Source organism: Phyllobates terribilis, unplaced genomic scaffold, assembly GCF_046119375.1.
Source record: "Phyllobates terribilis strain yellow unplaced genomic scaffold, ASM4611937v1 Scaffold_4__5_contigs__length_816908805, whole genome shotgun sequence".
Classification (NCBI taxonomy): domain Eukaryota; kingdom Metazoa; phylum Chordata; class Amphibia; order Anura; family Dendrobatidae; genus Phyllobates; species Phyllobates terribilis.
Window position 1 is genome coordinate 106,559,840 of NW_027362764.1, and position 14,920 is coordinate 106,574,759.

Here is a 14,920-nt window from a genome sequence, read left to right on the forward strand (position 1 = left end):
CAACTCGTGTTATCTGTAACATTTGTCAGCAAAAGCTAAGTAGAGGCCAAAAAATACATAGTTTGAGTACTTCATGCATGAACCGGCACATGGACATGAAGCATAAGTTGCAGTGGGAAGCTCAGTGTGCTACAATGCGGCCTAGCCGGCCGGGCCAATCACCGTCTGCCATATCTTGTGCATCCGCGGCCTCTTCATCCTCTGTGACTGGGGGGACAGCAGTCACACCTGTTTTGGGGCGCAGACCTGCCACCTCTTTACCCGCAACAGCCAGCGTGATTGGCAGGTCATCATTTTCTTTGGAGGTGGTAACACCAGCTGGTGTTGAGCGCTGTCCGACATCGATAGCACCACCTTTGGATCAAGGCAACCTAACATGTCCGCCTGCATCTTCCTCACAGACCGGCAGTTTGCCGGGGACACCCTTATCAACCCCGTCTAAGCACAATAGCCAGCCCTCGGTCCCTCAGATGTGGACAAGTAAAAGACCATTTCCTCCTAGCCATGAGAAAGCTAAGAGGTTGAATTTCACCATCTGCAAGCTCTTGGCTACAGAAATGCTGCCTTTCCGCCTGGTGGACACAGAGGATTTTCGAGACCTTATGTCCGTCGCAGTGCCCCAGTACCAGATGCCCAGTCGGCACTACTTCTCAAAGAAAGGTGTGCCTGCGCTCCACCAGCATGTCGCACACAACATCACCGCTTCTTTGAGAAACTCTGTGTGTGACAGGGTGCATTTCACCACAGACACTTGGACGAGTAGGCATGGACAGGGGCGATATACATGTCGCTGACTGGGCACTGGGTAACTATGGTGACAGCAGGACAAGGGGCTGCTGTCCAAGTCTTGCCGTCCCCACGAGTTGTGCGTCAATCCTCTTTATGTCAAAGTTCCTCCACTGCTTCTGCCTCCTCAACCTCCTCTCGGTCTTCCACCTGCACCCAAAGCCTGTCTGGTCATGCCACAAGCTTTCTAACTGCGCAGAAGGGATCCTGCACACCTCCTTACTATGCTGGCAGTAGGGCTCAACGTCATCAGGCGGTTTTTACATTGAAATGTCTGGGAAATGTGAGTCACACAGCTGAGGAGTTGTGGTCAGCTCTGGAGAACCAATTTCATGAATGGTTGTCTCCACTGGACCTGAAACCAGGGAAGGCCGTGTGCGACAATGCTGCAAACCTGGGTGCGGCCCTTCGCCGGGGCAATGTCACACACGTGCCTTGTATGGCTCACGTGTTGAACCTGGTTGTCCAGCAATTTTTAGCCCACTATCCCAGACTAGATGGCCTTCTGCAGAGGGCACGGTCGCTGTGTGCTCACTTCCGCCGTTCGCATCCCGCAGCTCAGCGACTTACATCTCTACAGAAGTCGTTGGGCCTGCCACTTCACCGGCTAAAATGCGATGTGCCTACCCGGTGGAATTCAACTCTGCACATGTTGCAGCGACTGTGGCAGCACCGACAAGCCCTGGTGCAATACGTTCTGACGTATAGCCTGGGCCAACGAGATTCAGAGGTGGGGCAAATCACGCTGGAGGAGTGGTCTCAGATCAGGGACCTATGCACCCTTCTGCACAGTTTTGAAATGGCGACGAAGATGTTTAGTGCTGACGATGCCATTATCAGCATGACTATTCCGGTGATTTACATGCTGGAGCACATGTTAAACAGAATTCGGAGTCAGGTGGTGGCACAAGAGGAGGTGGAGGAAGTAGAGGAGGAGGAGTTGTATGCGGAAGGGCTAACATCTGCAAGGTCCAGACGGTCGGCAGCACCAAGGCGGCAGGCATGTGAGGGTGGGGGAGATGGTTTTACCAGGGCGCATGGTAGCAGCCAAACTAGTGAGGAAGGTGCAGGAGCCCAGGAAGAAGTGGAGGACGAACTGATGGAAGACTCATCAGATGAGGGAGACCTTGATCACATTTCTGTTGTGCGAGGTTGGGAGGAGAGGACAGAGGAAGGAAGCATGATTGTTACCTCGCCACCAACACAACAGGGACTTGGTGCTCCTGGATGCGCAACACACATGAGTGCCTTCTTGCTGCACTACCTGCAACATGACCCTCGAATTGTGAGAATTAGAAATAATCCTGACTACTGGGTTGCCACACTGTTAGATCCCCGGTACAAAAGTAAATTTGCAGAAATTATTCCTGCCATAGAAAGGGATGCACGCATGCAGGAGTATCAGCAGAGACTGTTGCAGAATCTTACATGTGCTTTTCCACAAAATACCAGTGGTGCACGTAGTGAATCTCACAGTTCCAACTTGCCAACCGTGGGACCGTCAAGTGTTCAGCACTCAAACCGTAACAGAACCACAGTATCTGCTGGTAACATCAATTTTGCGGAATCATTTCACCACTTTTTTAGCCCATTCTTTGCAAGGCCACAGGAGACAAGAAGTCTGACACATAGTCAACGCCTAGAGACGATGGTACAGGAGTATCTCCAAGTAAACATTGAAGCCACGACTGTGTCACTGGACCCTTGCTCTTTTTGGGCTTCCAATCTGGATAAATGGCCGGAGCTAGCCACTTACGCCTTGGAGATCTTGTCATGCCCCGCAGCCAGCGTTCTGTCTGAACGTGTGTTCAGCGCTGCTGGTGGTGTGCTGACAGATAAGCGCACGCGGCTCTCCACTGATAATGTAGACAGACTCACGTTCATAAAGATGAACAAATCATGGATCCGAAACGACTTTTCTACCCCTGTGTCATCCTGGGGAGAGTAAAAGCTTGATGATTGGTTAAAATCACCCTACCAACCGTTTTAAGCTTTCAAATTACTAATCATGTTTATCTGTATCTTGACTGGAAAATAATTTGGGCTTTGTAGCAGTGTGCAGCACTGATCCTATTAGGCCATCTATAATAAGCTTCACCAGATTTAAAATTAATAATAATTTTTAGCTGCATCTAGCCCGGAAAATAATTTTGGGGCTCCGAGATGCGCAAGACACATAAGTGCCTTCTTGCTGCACTACCTGCAGCATGACCCTCATATTGTCAGAATTCGAAGTAATCATGACTACTGGGTTGCCACACTCTTAGATCCCCCAAACTTTTCGATCAACCTTTTCATTTTAATAAAGACCAAACAAATGGTCATTTTTGAAATTATAAGCATTAGCAGGTTGTTAGAAACTGAAATCAAACAGTTTTCAACTCAAAACTTTATTCTAGGTGATGTTACATTTTCACATAGGACCCCTTGTTCGAAAGGAGCTTCTGAACTCTCTCGTCCATTGAATTTGTCAGGTTTTGGATGGTTTCTGCTTCAATTGTTTTGCATGAGGACAGAATACCCTCCCAGAGCTGTTGCTTAGATGTGAACTGCCTCCCGCCATCATAGACACTCCTTTTAATGATGCTCCAAAGGTTCTGAATGGGGTAGAGGTCAGGGGAGCATGGGGGTCACACCATAAGTTTGTCCCCTTTTATGCCCATATCAGCCAGAGATGCAGATGTTTTATGTGCAGCATGAGATGGTGCATTATCATGCAGAAAAATGATCTTGCTGTGAAATACACGGTTCTTCTTCTTGAACCATGGCAGGAAGTGCTGTTTGAGAAAATCCACATACATTATGGAGTTCATCTTTAGCGCCTTCAGGGATCCTAAAGGGGCCGACAATCTCTCTCCCCATGATTCCAGCCCAAAACATTACTCCACCTCCTCCTTGTTGGCGCTGTAGCCGTGTTTGCGTGGGGTGTCCATCAACCAGCCATCCTCCACTCCATTCATCTGGACCATCGAGCACTGCACGGCACTCATCCGTGAACAAAACAGTTTTGAAATCAGTCTTCATGTAATGTTTGGCCCACTGGAGCCGTTTCTGCTTGTGTGAAGTGGATAGAGGAGGTCGACAGGATGGCATATGCACAGCTGCAAACCTCTGAAGGACCCTGCATCTTGTTGTTCGGGGGACGTTGGAGGCACAAGCAGCTTCAAAAACTTGTCTGCTGCTATGACAAGGCTTTTTTGCCGCTGCTGTTTCAACCTGACGTAATTGCCTGTAGGAAAGAGTCCTCAATTTGCCCTTATCAGCACGCACACGTGTGTACTGTGAATCAGCTACATACTTCTTGATTGCCAAGACACTTCATCCTGATCATCGCACAATGTTGATTGTAGTCATGCCTTGACCTAAACACTCCACAATTTGTTGCTTCTCAGCAGCCGACACATCCTTTTTCTTTCCCATTTTGGCAGAAAATGTAGGCTGCTTAATAATGTGAGACAGCCTTCTTAAGTAGTCTTGCCTTTCATTGGACACACCTGCCAAACTAATTAGCACAGGTGTCTGCAATTGCTTACAGTGATATAAAGAGCCCTGACACACATCACCATCAATGAGTTTAACTGACAAACAATCAAATTCTTCCCTTATCACTCCTAAACACTTTTTGCATAATAATTTGGAACGCAGTGTACATGTGCTTTTCCACAAAACACCAGCGGTTCACGTAGTGAATCTTACAGTTCTAACTTGCCAACCGTGGTCTGTATGGAATTGTTCAATAAAGGGCCCAAAATTAAGATAACATAGATGGGAGAGGTCTCTATGAATAGGAATTCCTAAGTATTTGATACCCTGTGAGGGCCAGGCAAAGGGAAAGTTGGACTGGATGGAATCCTATATGGATTTAGGGAGGGAGACATCGAGGGCCTCAGACTTCGCTGCATTGATTTTAAAATTTTACCATGTAACAAAGTGATCTATTTCAGCCATAACAGCAGGGATGGATATATGTGATTGAGTGATATATACTAGGACATCATCAGCAAATAGAGAGCACTTGTACTCGGTGCCTCCCACCTCAATCCACCTAATATTGGGGTTATGGCGAATTGATGAGAGCAGGTGCTCCGTCACTAGGATGTATAAGAGAGGGGACAGAGGACATCCCTGCCTTGTCCCATTGGTGATTGTGAAAGGTGATGAAAATGTTCTGACGCGCCCCCTGGGCCTTGGGACACCCGGAGCCGGACACTTTTTGGTGGATGCTGGTGGTTGTAGTCTTCGTGGCGGCGATCCGGTTCCGTGGCTCAGGGCGGTCAAACCAGTGGCGGAACTATTTATGTGGTTTTGATGTTTAAATGTCCGACTACGCCACCCGTGGATTGCGGTCAGAGTGAACCGCCGCTACAGGGCAGACCGCTAAGGCTGGTGTTGTGGGTGCAGCAGAGCGTAGCATAACTCCCCACGGGAGGAGTATAGCCTCAGGGCAGTGTATGCGGAGGATGGGGGTGATGGTGCAGGGCAGCAGCAGTAACGACACGGAGTCAGTGATGCAGTTCAGGGCCTTTACTCACAGTTCTTATTATCCAGACCACATCTGCAGGTAACGGCTGCCCACGTCGTACTGTGCTCACCAGGTGAGGGGCTCAGACAACTCCCAGATAACTTTGGAGCGCTTCACAGGACCCCCTTTGTGTGTCCTTTGTCTGGCCTTTCTTACCAACACTTCTGTCCGGCTGCCTCGGGCCTCCTCTTGGTAAACTTGGCGCCAGTTTCCCTGACCCTATGTGGTGCCTTCCTAGCGGGTGGAGCAAGGGGCTGCGCCACATAAAATGTCAGAGCCTCCGGTTTCTAGCTGAGGGTCGTTTCCTGCCTCCACTAGTTCGGGGACCGGTCTCCCCCTTTGGCCTGACCCCTCCACGCAGGTGGATTCGGGCGTGCGGTGGCGACTCGCCCGTCCGCACCCCTGGGATCCCTTCATTCCTCGTTCCTGGAGCCTTCTCCGCTCCTCTTCCTTCCTTCTCCCTCTTGCAGGCCTGGGCCTCTGTTACTAGGCCCGCCTCCGGAGCAGAGCTCATGCAGAGCCCCTGCTCCCTGCCACTTCTGCTCAGACTTCTCTGCACTGAACTAAGATGGTGCCCACCTTTTATACTCCCTTCTCAATGCACCCAGGAACTGCTTCCTCCCTGCTCCTGCACTGCAGGGTTCCCCTTCCTCAGTGTTCCCTCCCCCCACTCCAGCCAGGGACAGGGACTGTCGTGCCCATCTCAGGGGCATATTAGTCGCCCTGCCCCACGGCAATGTGGTGTAATGCATGCAGGTGTCGGGTCCTGATCCACACTCCATCCTCATCTGAGAGTGAGATATCACACCTCTGGGTGAGGTGCAATACGTCTGTAGCAACCGAGCCCTCGGTGCTACAGTTCCATTTATCTTCAGCCTAGGTGACGTATTGTGATACAGGGCCGTGATTTTGGCTATAAAAGGGTCCCCTAGACCCCTACCCCAAGCTTAAGAGAATCATATATGGCGTGCCAGGAGACTCTATGGAATGCTTTCTCAGCATCCAACGAGAGTATCTACTTACAAATTTTTAACTGCATCTAGCCCAGGAAATACTTTGTGCCTAGTAGCAGTGTCTGCTAGTCAGCGGATTATCCCGGCTGTTAAGCAAGCTACACCACCTGTAGTTTGGGCACTTAATTTTTTCAAAGGAAATGCTTCGGGACCACGGGATACTTAGTGAAGAGCATCAGGAGGCACCCCAAGGCATAGGGGCTGGGACTGGCACTAGGATGCCTTGCGGTGGACAGCCGAGCTCGATCCTTATAAAAGCTTTTTAACTGCAGCAGCTTTAGTGGACGCTACTGGAGCTGGAATTACGCGGCTGCTGGCATGAGACTTGCCCTCCAATAGATCCTTGTAAATGGATTTAAAGTGTATTCATTCAAATTAGAGGGACAATTTAAATTAAAAAGCTTAGAGCTGCCTCCACCACAGGGGGGCTCTCTCGACCCACCAGCGGACAGGCACCAGTATTGGGAGAGGGGGGCTGGCCGTCAGGGTTCACCGCGGCTCTGGCACAAACCCGGCGACACGGAGGTGGCACGGGCAGGAGCGGACTGGCCGTCTCGGCTTCTCACTTTTTGGATTTTAGAAGGGCATGACATGCCTATATCTGTGTCTCCCCCTCCTTTTACTCCTCCACCTCTTTTCTTTTCGCATGACTATATGTACTTCTCACTTTTCCATGTGTTAGTTGTGTCTTCTGAGCAGTTTGTCAGCTTTTGGACACCTTTGAAGGTGTTTTCTATGTGTTTCTATGTGTTTTTGTTTGCCTGCCATTGGTTTTAACGGTGTTCGAAGGTGTTCGACGAACAGTTCGGCGAACACACGGGTGTTCGACGAACCGAACCGAACTCGAACACTACGGGGGTGGCTCAACACTAGCCACAACCATAAACGTTACATTTTGAGAGAGGTCAACAAGGCCTATGATGAAAGGAACACCATTCCTACAGTAAAGCATGGAGGTGGATCGCTGATGTTTTGGGGATGTGTGAGCTGCAAAGGCACAGGAAACTTGGTAAAAGTTGAAGGAAAGATGAATGCAGCACGTTATCAGCAAATGCTGGAGGCAAATTTGCACTCATCAGCCCGGGAGCTGCGCATGGGACGTACTTGGACATTCCAACATGACAATGATCCAAAACACAAGGCCAAGTCGACCTGTCATTGGATACAGCAGAGAAAAGTGAAGGTTCTGGAGTGGCCATCTCAGTCTCTTGACCTCAATATCATTGAGCCACTCTGGGGAGATCTCAAGCGCGCAGTTCATGCTAGACAGCCCAGGAATTTACAGGAACTGGTGGCTTTTTGCCAAGAAGAATGGGCAGCTTTATCATCTGAGAAAATAAAGAACCTCATCCACAACTACCATAAAAGACTTCAAGCTGTCATTGATGTTAGAGGGGGAAATACACGGTATTAAGAACTGGGGTATGTGAACTTTTGATCAGGGTCATTTGGATGTTTTTGGTTGTCATTAAGATTTAAAAAGAGAAAACACAGTAGTTTGACAATAAATGGCTTCACCCAATCAATAACCATGAGCGGAGAAAAAGTTTTTTTATCATCATTCATATTCTCTGAAACAAGGCCAGGAAAGCAAAAATTCTGCCGGGGTATGTAAACTTTTGAGCACAACTGTACCTCCAATTAGAAATGTAGTATAGTTCTTCTGGTTTGCCATATTGCTTACCCAATGTGCAGGGCATTGCAGTAGCTTAGGTATTCATGGTTACGACGACTAACCATTAACTAGCCAGCTGTTACTATATGAGTGGTGGAACCATGGACACCTAAGCTACTGCAATGCACTGCACATTGGGTAAGAGACATAGTGAATTAGAAGAACTATCCTACATATTTGCTAATATTATTATTATTATTGCACCTACTACATATTGGGATAAGATCTTGGAAATGGGAATACCCCTTTAAAGATAGCCCATCAGTATTCTGTAGCTGTGAATCACCTTAAAAGGTGTTATCAAGGTCTTCAATATTCATGACCTATCCAATTTTTAGCTGAGCTGCTATACCCGTAGAACGGTCACCACAGAGTGTTAGCAGAATTGATTTCTCGGCTTTGTAGACAGTCTACTTCTGGCCACTGTGGGACCTGCAAACAATTGATGGGTGGGGATGCCGGGGGCCAGATCCCTACACCAAGGATAGGCTACGGATATATAAATCCTACAAAAACCCTTTAAATACTACATCTGCCATACAAAAAAGAACTTTCAGCAAAATTCAAGACTGTGGTGTGAACCAAAGTACTAAGCCTAACGGTCAGTCTTTGTTAGCTGGCTGCAGTGGTGATGTCACGACTACAGTTCAAGGGACCACTGCAGCTAATCCCTGTGCTCAGTTGCCTACTTGCTGAGGTCTTCAGCATGTGATATCACGGTTGAGGTCAGAGACTGACTGCAGCTATCTTATGTGTTGTAGTTATGCCATCACCACTGTAGCGGGTCAACAATAACCCAGGGGCAGCGGCGGCTGAGTAAAATACATTTTGTTACTTTTAAACCTTAAGGGTGGGCAATGAAGTGAAAAATTAAGAACTTTGAAAAGATAAGTCACTGCTATTCCTCTCTAGCACCACTTGTCCAACAAAACACCCAATCCATTTATTGGCATAAACAGATGATGGTTGAGGGCTGTGCAATAAGCTAGCGGTAGCCTTAGACAGACCGTGAATATATGTTTTATTACTGCATGAAAGTGTTACCTGTGAGGGAGTGGACGAGCTCCGAGGTCTCCACATCATACAAGTTGGCAGTTCGATCCCACGATGCGGTGACGGCTTGTTTCCCCCCAACCAGCCAATCGGCGGCTATGACCACTCCCTGATGGCTTTTAAGTGAGGTTATGGGAACTCGGACAGTAGGACAATCACTGGATATATCTCCTTCGGCGTCAAGGTCATCTTTATCTGAAAAATCCACTTCTTCCTCAGCAGAAATCTGCTGAAATAAAACGTGGCACGTTATTTTATATACCCACATTGATGTAATCTACGGACCTATACGTCGCTGTTACAGGACTCAGGGTAATAAACCACAACCAAATGGTAGGATATAAGAAAGTTCTGTCACACCACAAAATCTTCAATTTATTTTAACAGGTTATTGTATTTGGGTTGCAGCATTCAAATAGTTATAACTTTCTCTATCTTTTGTTGGTGTAGATACTTAAGGATTTTTTTTTCATCACCACGTTGTAAATTGATATAACTTATTACTTTACTTTTTAGACTATAAGACGCATTTTCCAGCAAGAAACAAAATCTTGCCGAAAAGTCTGTGCAGAGAGCGCGTCTTATAGTCTGGAGGCAGCTTCCTAGGATTAAGGAGAGCACTGAAACAGCGTCCTCGCCGATAACTGAGAGAAGCATGCAACTGCACAGTTCTCCCTCCTCCAGCCCAACAGTGATCAGTCAGATGAGTGCAGAGCAGGAGAGAAAGCAACCAGGATCTGTACATTACTAAAGCTGCACAGATGCTGCAGATCTGGACTAGCTGGAGGATCTCTCAGATCATGTCATCACTCACATCTGGAAGGAACTTCAAAATATGTGTATACAGCATGTGCAGCACAGTTGTGTGTGGGTGTGCACTGATGAAGCAGAGTTGTGTGCATGTTTGTGTAAGTGCGTTTGCAATGCTGTGTGTATTAACATAGCATTGCTGTGTTTATTGATGCGGCAGAGTTGTATCTGCGCTAATGTAACAGAGCTGTAAGTGTACGGATACAGCAGACTAACGTGTGTGCTGACGAAGCAGAGGAGTGTTTTGATGCAACTGAGCTGTGTGTGTATGTGTTGATGTAGCTGAGCTGTGTGTGTTTATGTAGCTGAACGTTGCCTTTGTGTGTTGTTGTAGCCCAGCTGTTTGTGTGTTCTGCAGCAAAGTTGTGAGTGTGACCATGCAGGAGAGTGCATGCAGCAGTGATGTGTGTGATGAAGAGCGTGTACATAGTATGCGTGCTGTAAAGCTTTGTATTTCCAATACACTCTGCAGAGAAACACTGGCAATAGATGCATTTCCTCCCTAGTCTTCCCAAGTGTATTAAAATCCATGATATTGCCCCTCCACCTCTTTAAACAGTCAGCGAAGTTTTAATAAGTTGGAAATATATTATCCCATTTTCTGCAGTCGAAACCTGGGGTGTGTTAAAGTTAATCATATCTTTCAGGAAATAGGATACACTTTACTATAACTTTTTATTCTTTAGGGGGAATGGGAGAAAAATAAACAATTCTGCTGAAGTTTGTGTATTTTAGCAGCAATAGCAAATAAGGATTTTTTTTTTCCTTTTTGTTTTAAACACATTTACAATCTGAAATGGTTGTAGGGAGGAGGGAGTATTGCTTGTCCAGTAGGCAATCTATTAGGGAATACTGCCATGGCAGGGCAGAGGAGCGTTACTGGGCCCCCGGCTGTTATCGCAAAACAGTGGCATTCCCCAATCATTTACGTTCTAAACCGCCAACAAAATGACAGAGGGAACCTCCTCCACCTAAATGACCAACTTCATTCTGCAATCACTATTGACTTCAGCATCTAAAAAGTTAAGAGGCAGAGATCAGAGTTAACTCTGCTCCTGGACATTACAGTTTACTATCAGCTGTATATTAGTTAGTGGGACTTAAAGGGGTATTTCCATCTCCAAGATCCTATCCCAATATGTAGTAGCTATAATAATAATATTAGCAAACAACTCCAATTAGAAATGTAGTATACTTCTCCTGATTAGCTATTTCGCTTACCCCATGAGCAGGGCATTGCAGTAGTTTAGGTATCCATGGTTACGACCTCTAAACAACTGTCACTAGATGAGTGGTTGTAACCATGGATACCTAAGGTACTGCAATGCCCTGCACATGGGGTAAGCAACACCGCTAAATCAGGTCAATTATACATTTCTAATTTGCTGCTGCTAAAAATTATGGAATCACCGGGCTCGGAGGATGTTCATTCAGTTGTTTAATGTTGTTGAAAAAAAGCAGATCACAGACATGGCACAAAACTAAAGTCATTTCAAATGGCAACTTTATGACTTTAAGAAACACTAAAAGAAATCAAGATTAAAAATGTGGTACTCAGTAAGGGTAATTTTTTTCAGACCAAGCAGAGGGAAAAAATTATGGAATCACTCAATTCTGAGGAAAAAATTATGGAATCATGAAAAACAAACACAAAAGAACACTACAATACATCACTAGTATTTTGTTGCACCACCTCTGGCTTTAATAACAGCTTGCAGTCTCTGAGGCATGGACTTAATGAGTGACAAACAGTACTCTTCATCAATCTGGCTCCAACTTTCTCTGATTGCTGTTGCCAGATCAGCTTTGCAGGTTGGAGCCTTGTCATGGACCATTTTCTTCAACTTCCACCAAAGATTTTCAATTGGATTGAGATCCGGACTATTTGCAGGCCATGGCATTGACCTTATGTGTCTTCTTTCGAGGAATGTTTTCACAGTTTTTGCTCTATGGCAGGATCCATTATCATCTTGAAAAATGAGGTCATCATCCCCAAACATAGTTTCAATTGATGGGATAAGAAAACTGTCCAAAATATCAATGTAAACTTGGGCATTTATTGAAGATGTAATGACAGCCATCTCCCCAGTGCCTTTACCTGACATGCAGCCCCATATCATCAATGACTGTGGAGATTTGCATGTTCTCTTCATGCAGTCATCTTTATAAATCTCATTGGAACGGCACCAAACAAAAGTTCCAGCATCATCACCTTGCCCACTGCAGATTCGTGATTCATCACTGAATATAACTTTCATCCAGTCATCCACAGTCCACGATTGCTTTTCCTTAGCCCATTGTAACCTCGTTTTTTTCTGTTTCGGTGTTAATGATGGCTTATGTTTAGCTTTTCTGTATGTAAATCCCATTTCCTTTAAGCGGTTTCTTACAGTTCGGTCACAGACACTGACTCCAGTTTCCTCCCATTCGTTCCGCATTTGTTTTGTTGTGCATTTCCATTTTTGGAGACATATTGCTTTCAGTTTCCGGTCTTGACACATTGATGTCTTCCTTGGTCTACCAGTATGTTTGCCTTTAACAACCTTCCCATGTTGTTTGTATTTGGTCCAGATTTTAGACACAGCTGACTGTGAACAACCAACATCTTTTGCAACATTGCGTGATGATTTACCTTCTTTTAAGAGTTTGATAATCCTCTCCTTTGTTTCAATTAACATCTCTCGTGTTGGAGCCATGATTCATGTCAGTCCACTTGGTGCAACAGCTCTCCAAGGTGTGATCACTCCTTTTTAGATGCAGACTAATGAGCAGATCTAATTTGATGCAGGTGTTCGTTTTGGAAATGAAAATTTACAGGGTGATTCCATAATTTTTTCCCTTTGCTTGGTCTGAAAAAAATTACCCTTACTGAGTACCACATTTTTAATCTTGATTTCTTTTAGTGTTTCTTAGAGCCCTAAAGTTGCCATTTGAAATTACTTTAGTTTTGTGCCATGTCTGTGATCTGCTTTTTTTCAACAACATTAAACAACTGAATGAACAACCTCCAAGCCCGGTGATTCCATAATTTTTACCAGGGGTTGTACTACTACATATTGGGATAGGATCTTGGAGATGGGAATATCCCTTTAATGGTTCAGAAATTTGTGGGGAAAGGGGTTAAATTAAACAAGAATGGAATTTGCAGAGTATCCAAGACAGAAAACTTCATAAAGGTGTGTGCCGTGTATGGAGGACGATCATCTGTTGCGCACACTGAAGAGGAACTGCAAAGAGCGGCGCTCGCTCTGGAGGACCCTCATATTTTTGCAATACATAGACAATGTACTGATTGAATTGGCGGTGCAGCATGGAAATCTATACAGATTACAGATAGGTAGGGAATCATAAAAGCAGAGAACCCCATTAATATTAGCACCAAAAACATCTCTTTTAGGTGTCAATAACATGATTATAAGCCAGAATCCTGCAGTATTAAAACAGGATGGACACTAACAAAGCACAAACAGCTTTAACCCGAGGCGTGCGCAGGTTATATGTTCTCTCTGCAGTTGCTTTGTAAGGTACGGCATTATCATGTAACGTGGGGAACACATCACTATGTCAGTAATAGTAGCACAAGCTGCCCTGCAGTGCTGGATGCGTTCATGTCTGCCCGGGGCTTACGCTGGTGTCTGCGGAGGGTTGCGGAGTGGGTAACTGCACCACGTAGCGCCAGATGTGAGCCGTCTGGTCTCCAGATGCTGGGGAAAGAAGAAAAGCTATGTCACAATGATCAAAAAACATTCCCTATCAGTAACACACTCGGTAGATCTATCTACTACTCAGAGCTCATTCACACATCTGTATAAATCAGTCAGAGATCGGGCCGCACTGCACGGACTGGCCGTGGCTCCCCCGACCAGACTGTGACCGCATCGTGTATCTCTATGGGGCGGTCAGTCAGTGCTTGGACAAATTTGCATGGACATCTGAAGGAGCCCTTACAAGGAGGGATCATAGATATCATCTAATACACAAAAGGGAACATTTAAAGGGTCAGAAAAAAAACAGAAATGTGCACAGCCCCATAAAATAACATAGGGACGAGCGCTATCCGTCAAAACGATAACACTTAACCGATTTTTACGGTCTTGTGCACGAGCCCCATCAATAACTCATTCCAGAGGAGAGAGATTTCATCTGATTTATAAGCAATTTACAATTTAGATAAATGATCATTGGATAGAAATCGATACAAGTAGACGTGCCCTTAAACCAGTGTGCATGTAGACTGCAGGTTTAAAGGGAGAATGTAAAAAGCTGTTGAAAAAAAGTGAAAGTGCGTGGGTTTCTTCCTCTGGATTCTCCGGTTTCCTCCCACACTCCAAAGACATACTGATAGGGAATGTAGATTGTGAGCCCCAATGGGGACAGTGATGATGATGTATGTAAAGCGCTGGGGAATATGATGGCGCTATATTAGTGAATTAAATAAATAGCTTTCTCTAAAGATTAACCAAACTGCCCATATAAGAGTGGCACTGGCCCTGGAAAAAAGAGCAGCCCTGTTTTTTCAATTTCATTTATTTAAAAAAATAATGTATAACGTAGCTTTTTTGGGGGTGAAATGCGCAAGATTCTCCAAGTGATGATTTTATAATCTAATTCTCTCTCAATATTGAGACAATTTTGTGTAGTAAAAAAAAACACACCGGTCTGATCACTACAAAAGGTACGGTATATTAAAAAATAATTAAAAAAAGGATTTTAAGAAAAAGTGTGAAAGAGCAATTAAGGAGTATAAAGAAAAAAAAAAAAAAAAAACCACGGCTTCATTCCGCCAGTGCTCACATGTTGAACGCCATTGACGTGATGCCAACAATGTACGGCACATGACGGATGAGGCCAATGCTTGGCTGCAGCGGTCACATGAATATAACACGTGACTGCTGCAGGAAGTAAGCAGAGACAGATGGGGACCAGAGGAGCAGCAGAGGATTAACAATATGGGGATAGTTTTTATTTATTTAACCCATTCACTGCTTTCGGTTAGTTTACTATGAAGCCAGAGAATCTCTTTAAATCACCATCAAATCTTTGGCCTAAAATGGTAAAATG

General features: G+C 45.5%; 1 protein-coding gene across 4 annotated transcripts in view; it reads right to left on the reverse strand.

Moving 5' to 3' along the window:
- WDR37 (WD repeat domain 37) overlaps positions 1–14,920 on the reverse strand; it is a 191,033-nt gene that overhangs the window by 51,915 nt on the left and 124,198 nt on the right. For 3 of the 4 annotated variants that reach the window (XM_073677655.1, XM_073677652.1, XM_073677653.1), the window contains 2 exons: positions 13,487–13,563; positions 9,041–9,278 (listed from right to left, as the gene is read on the reverse strand). In XM_073677655.1, coding sequence (XP_073533756.1) covers positions 9,041–9,278; positions 13,487–13,563 — 315 coding nt within the window. The remainder of the gene's footprint in view (positions 1–9,040; positions 9,279–13,486; positions 13,564–14,920) is intronic. The other variant, XM_073677654.1, reaches the window with a different exon arrangement.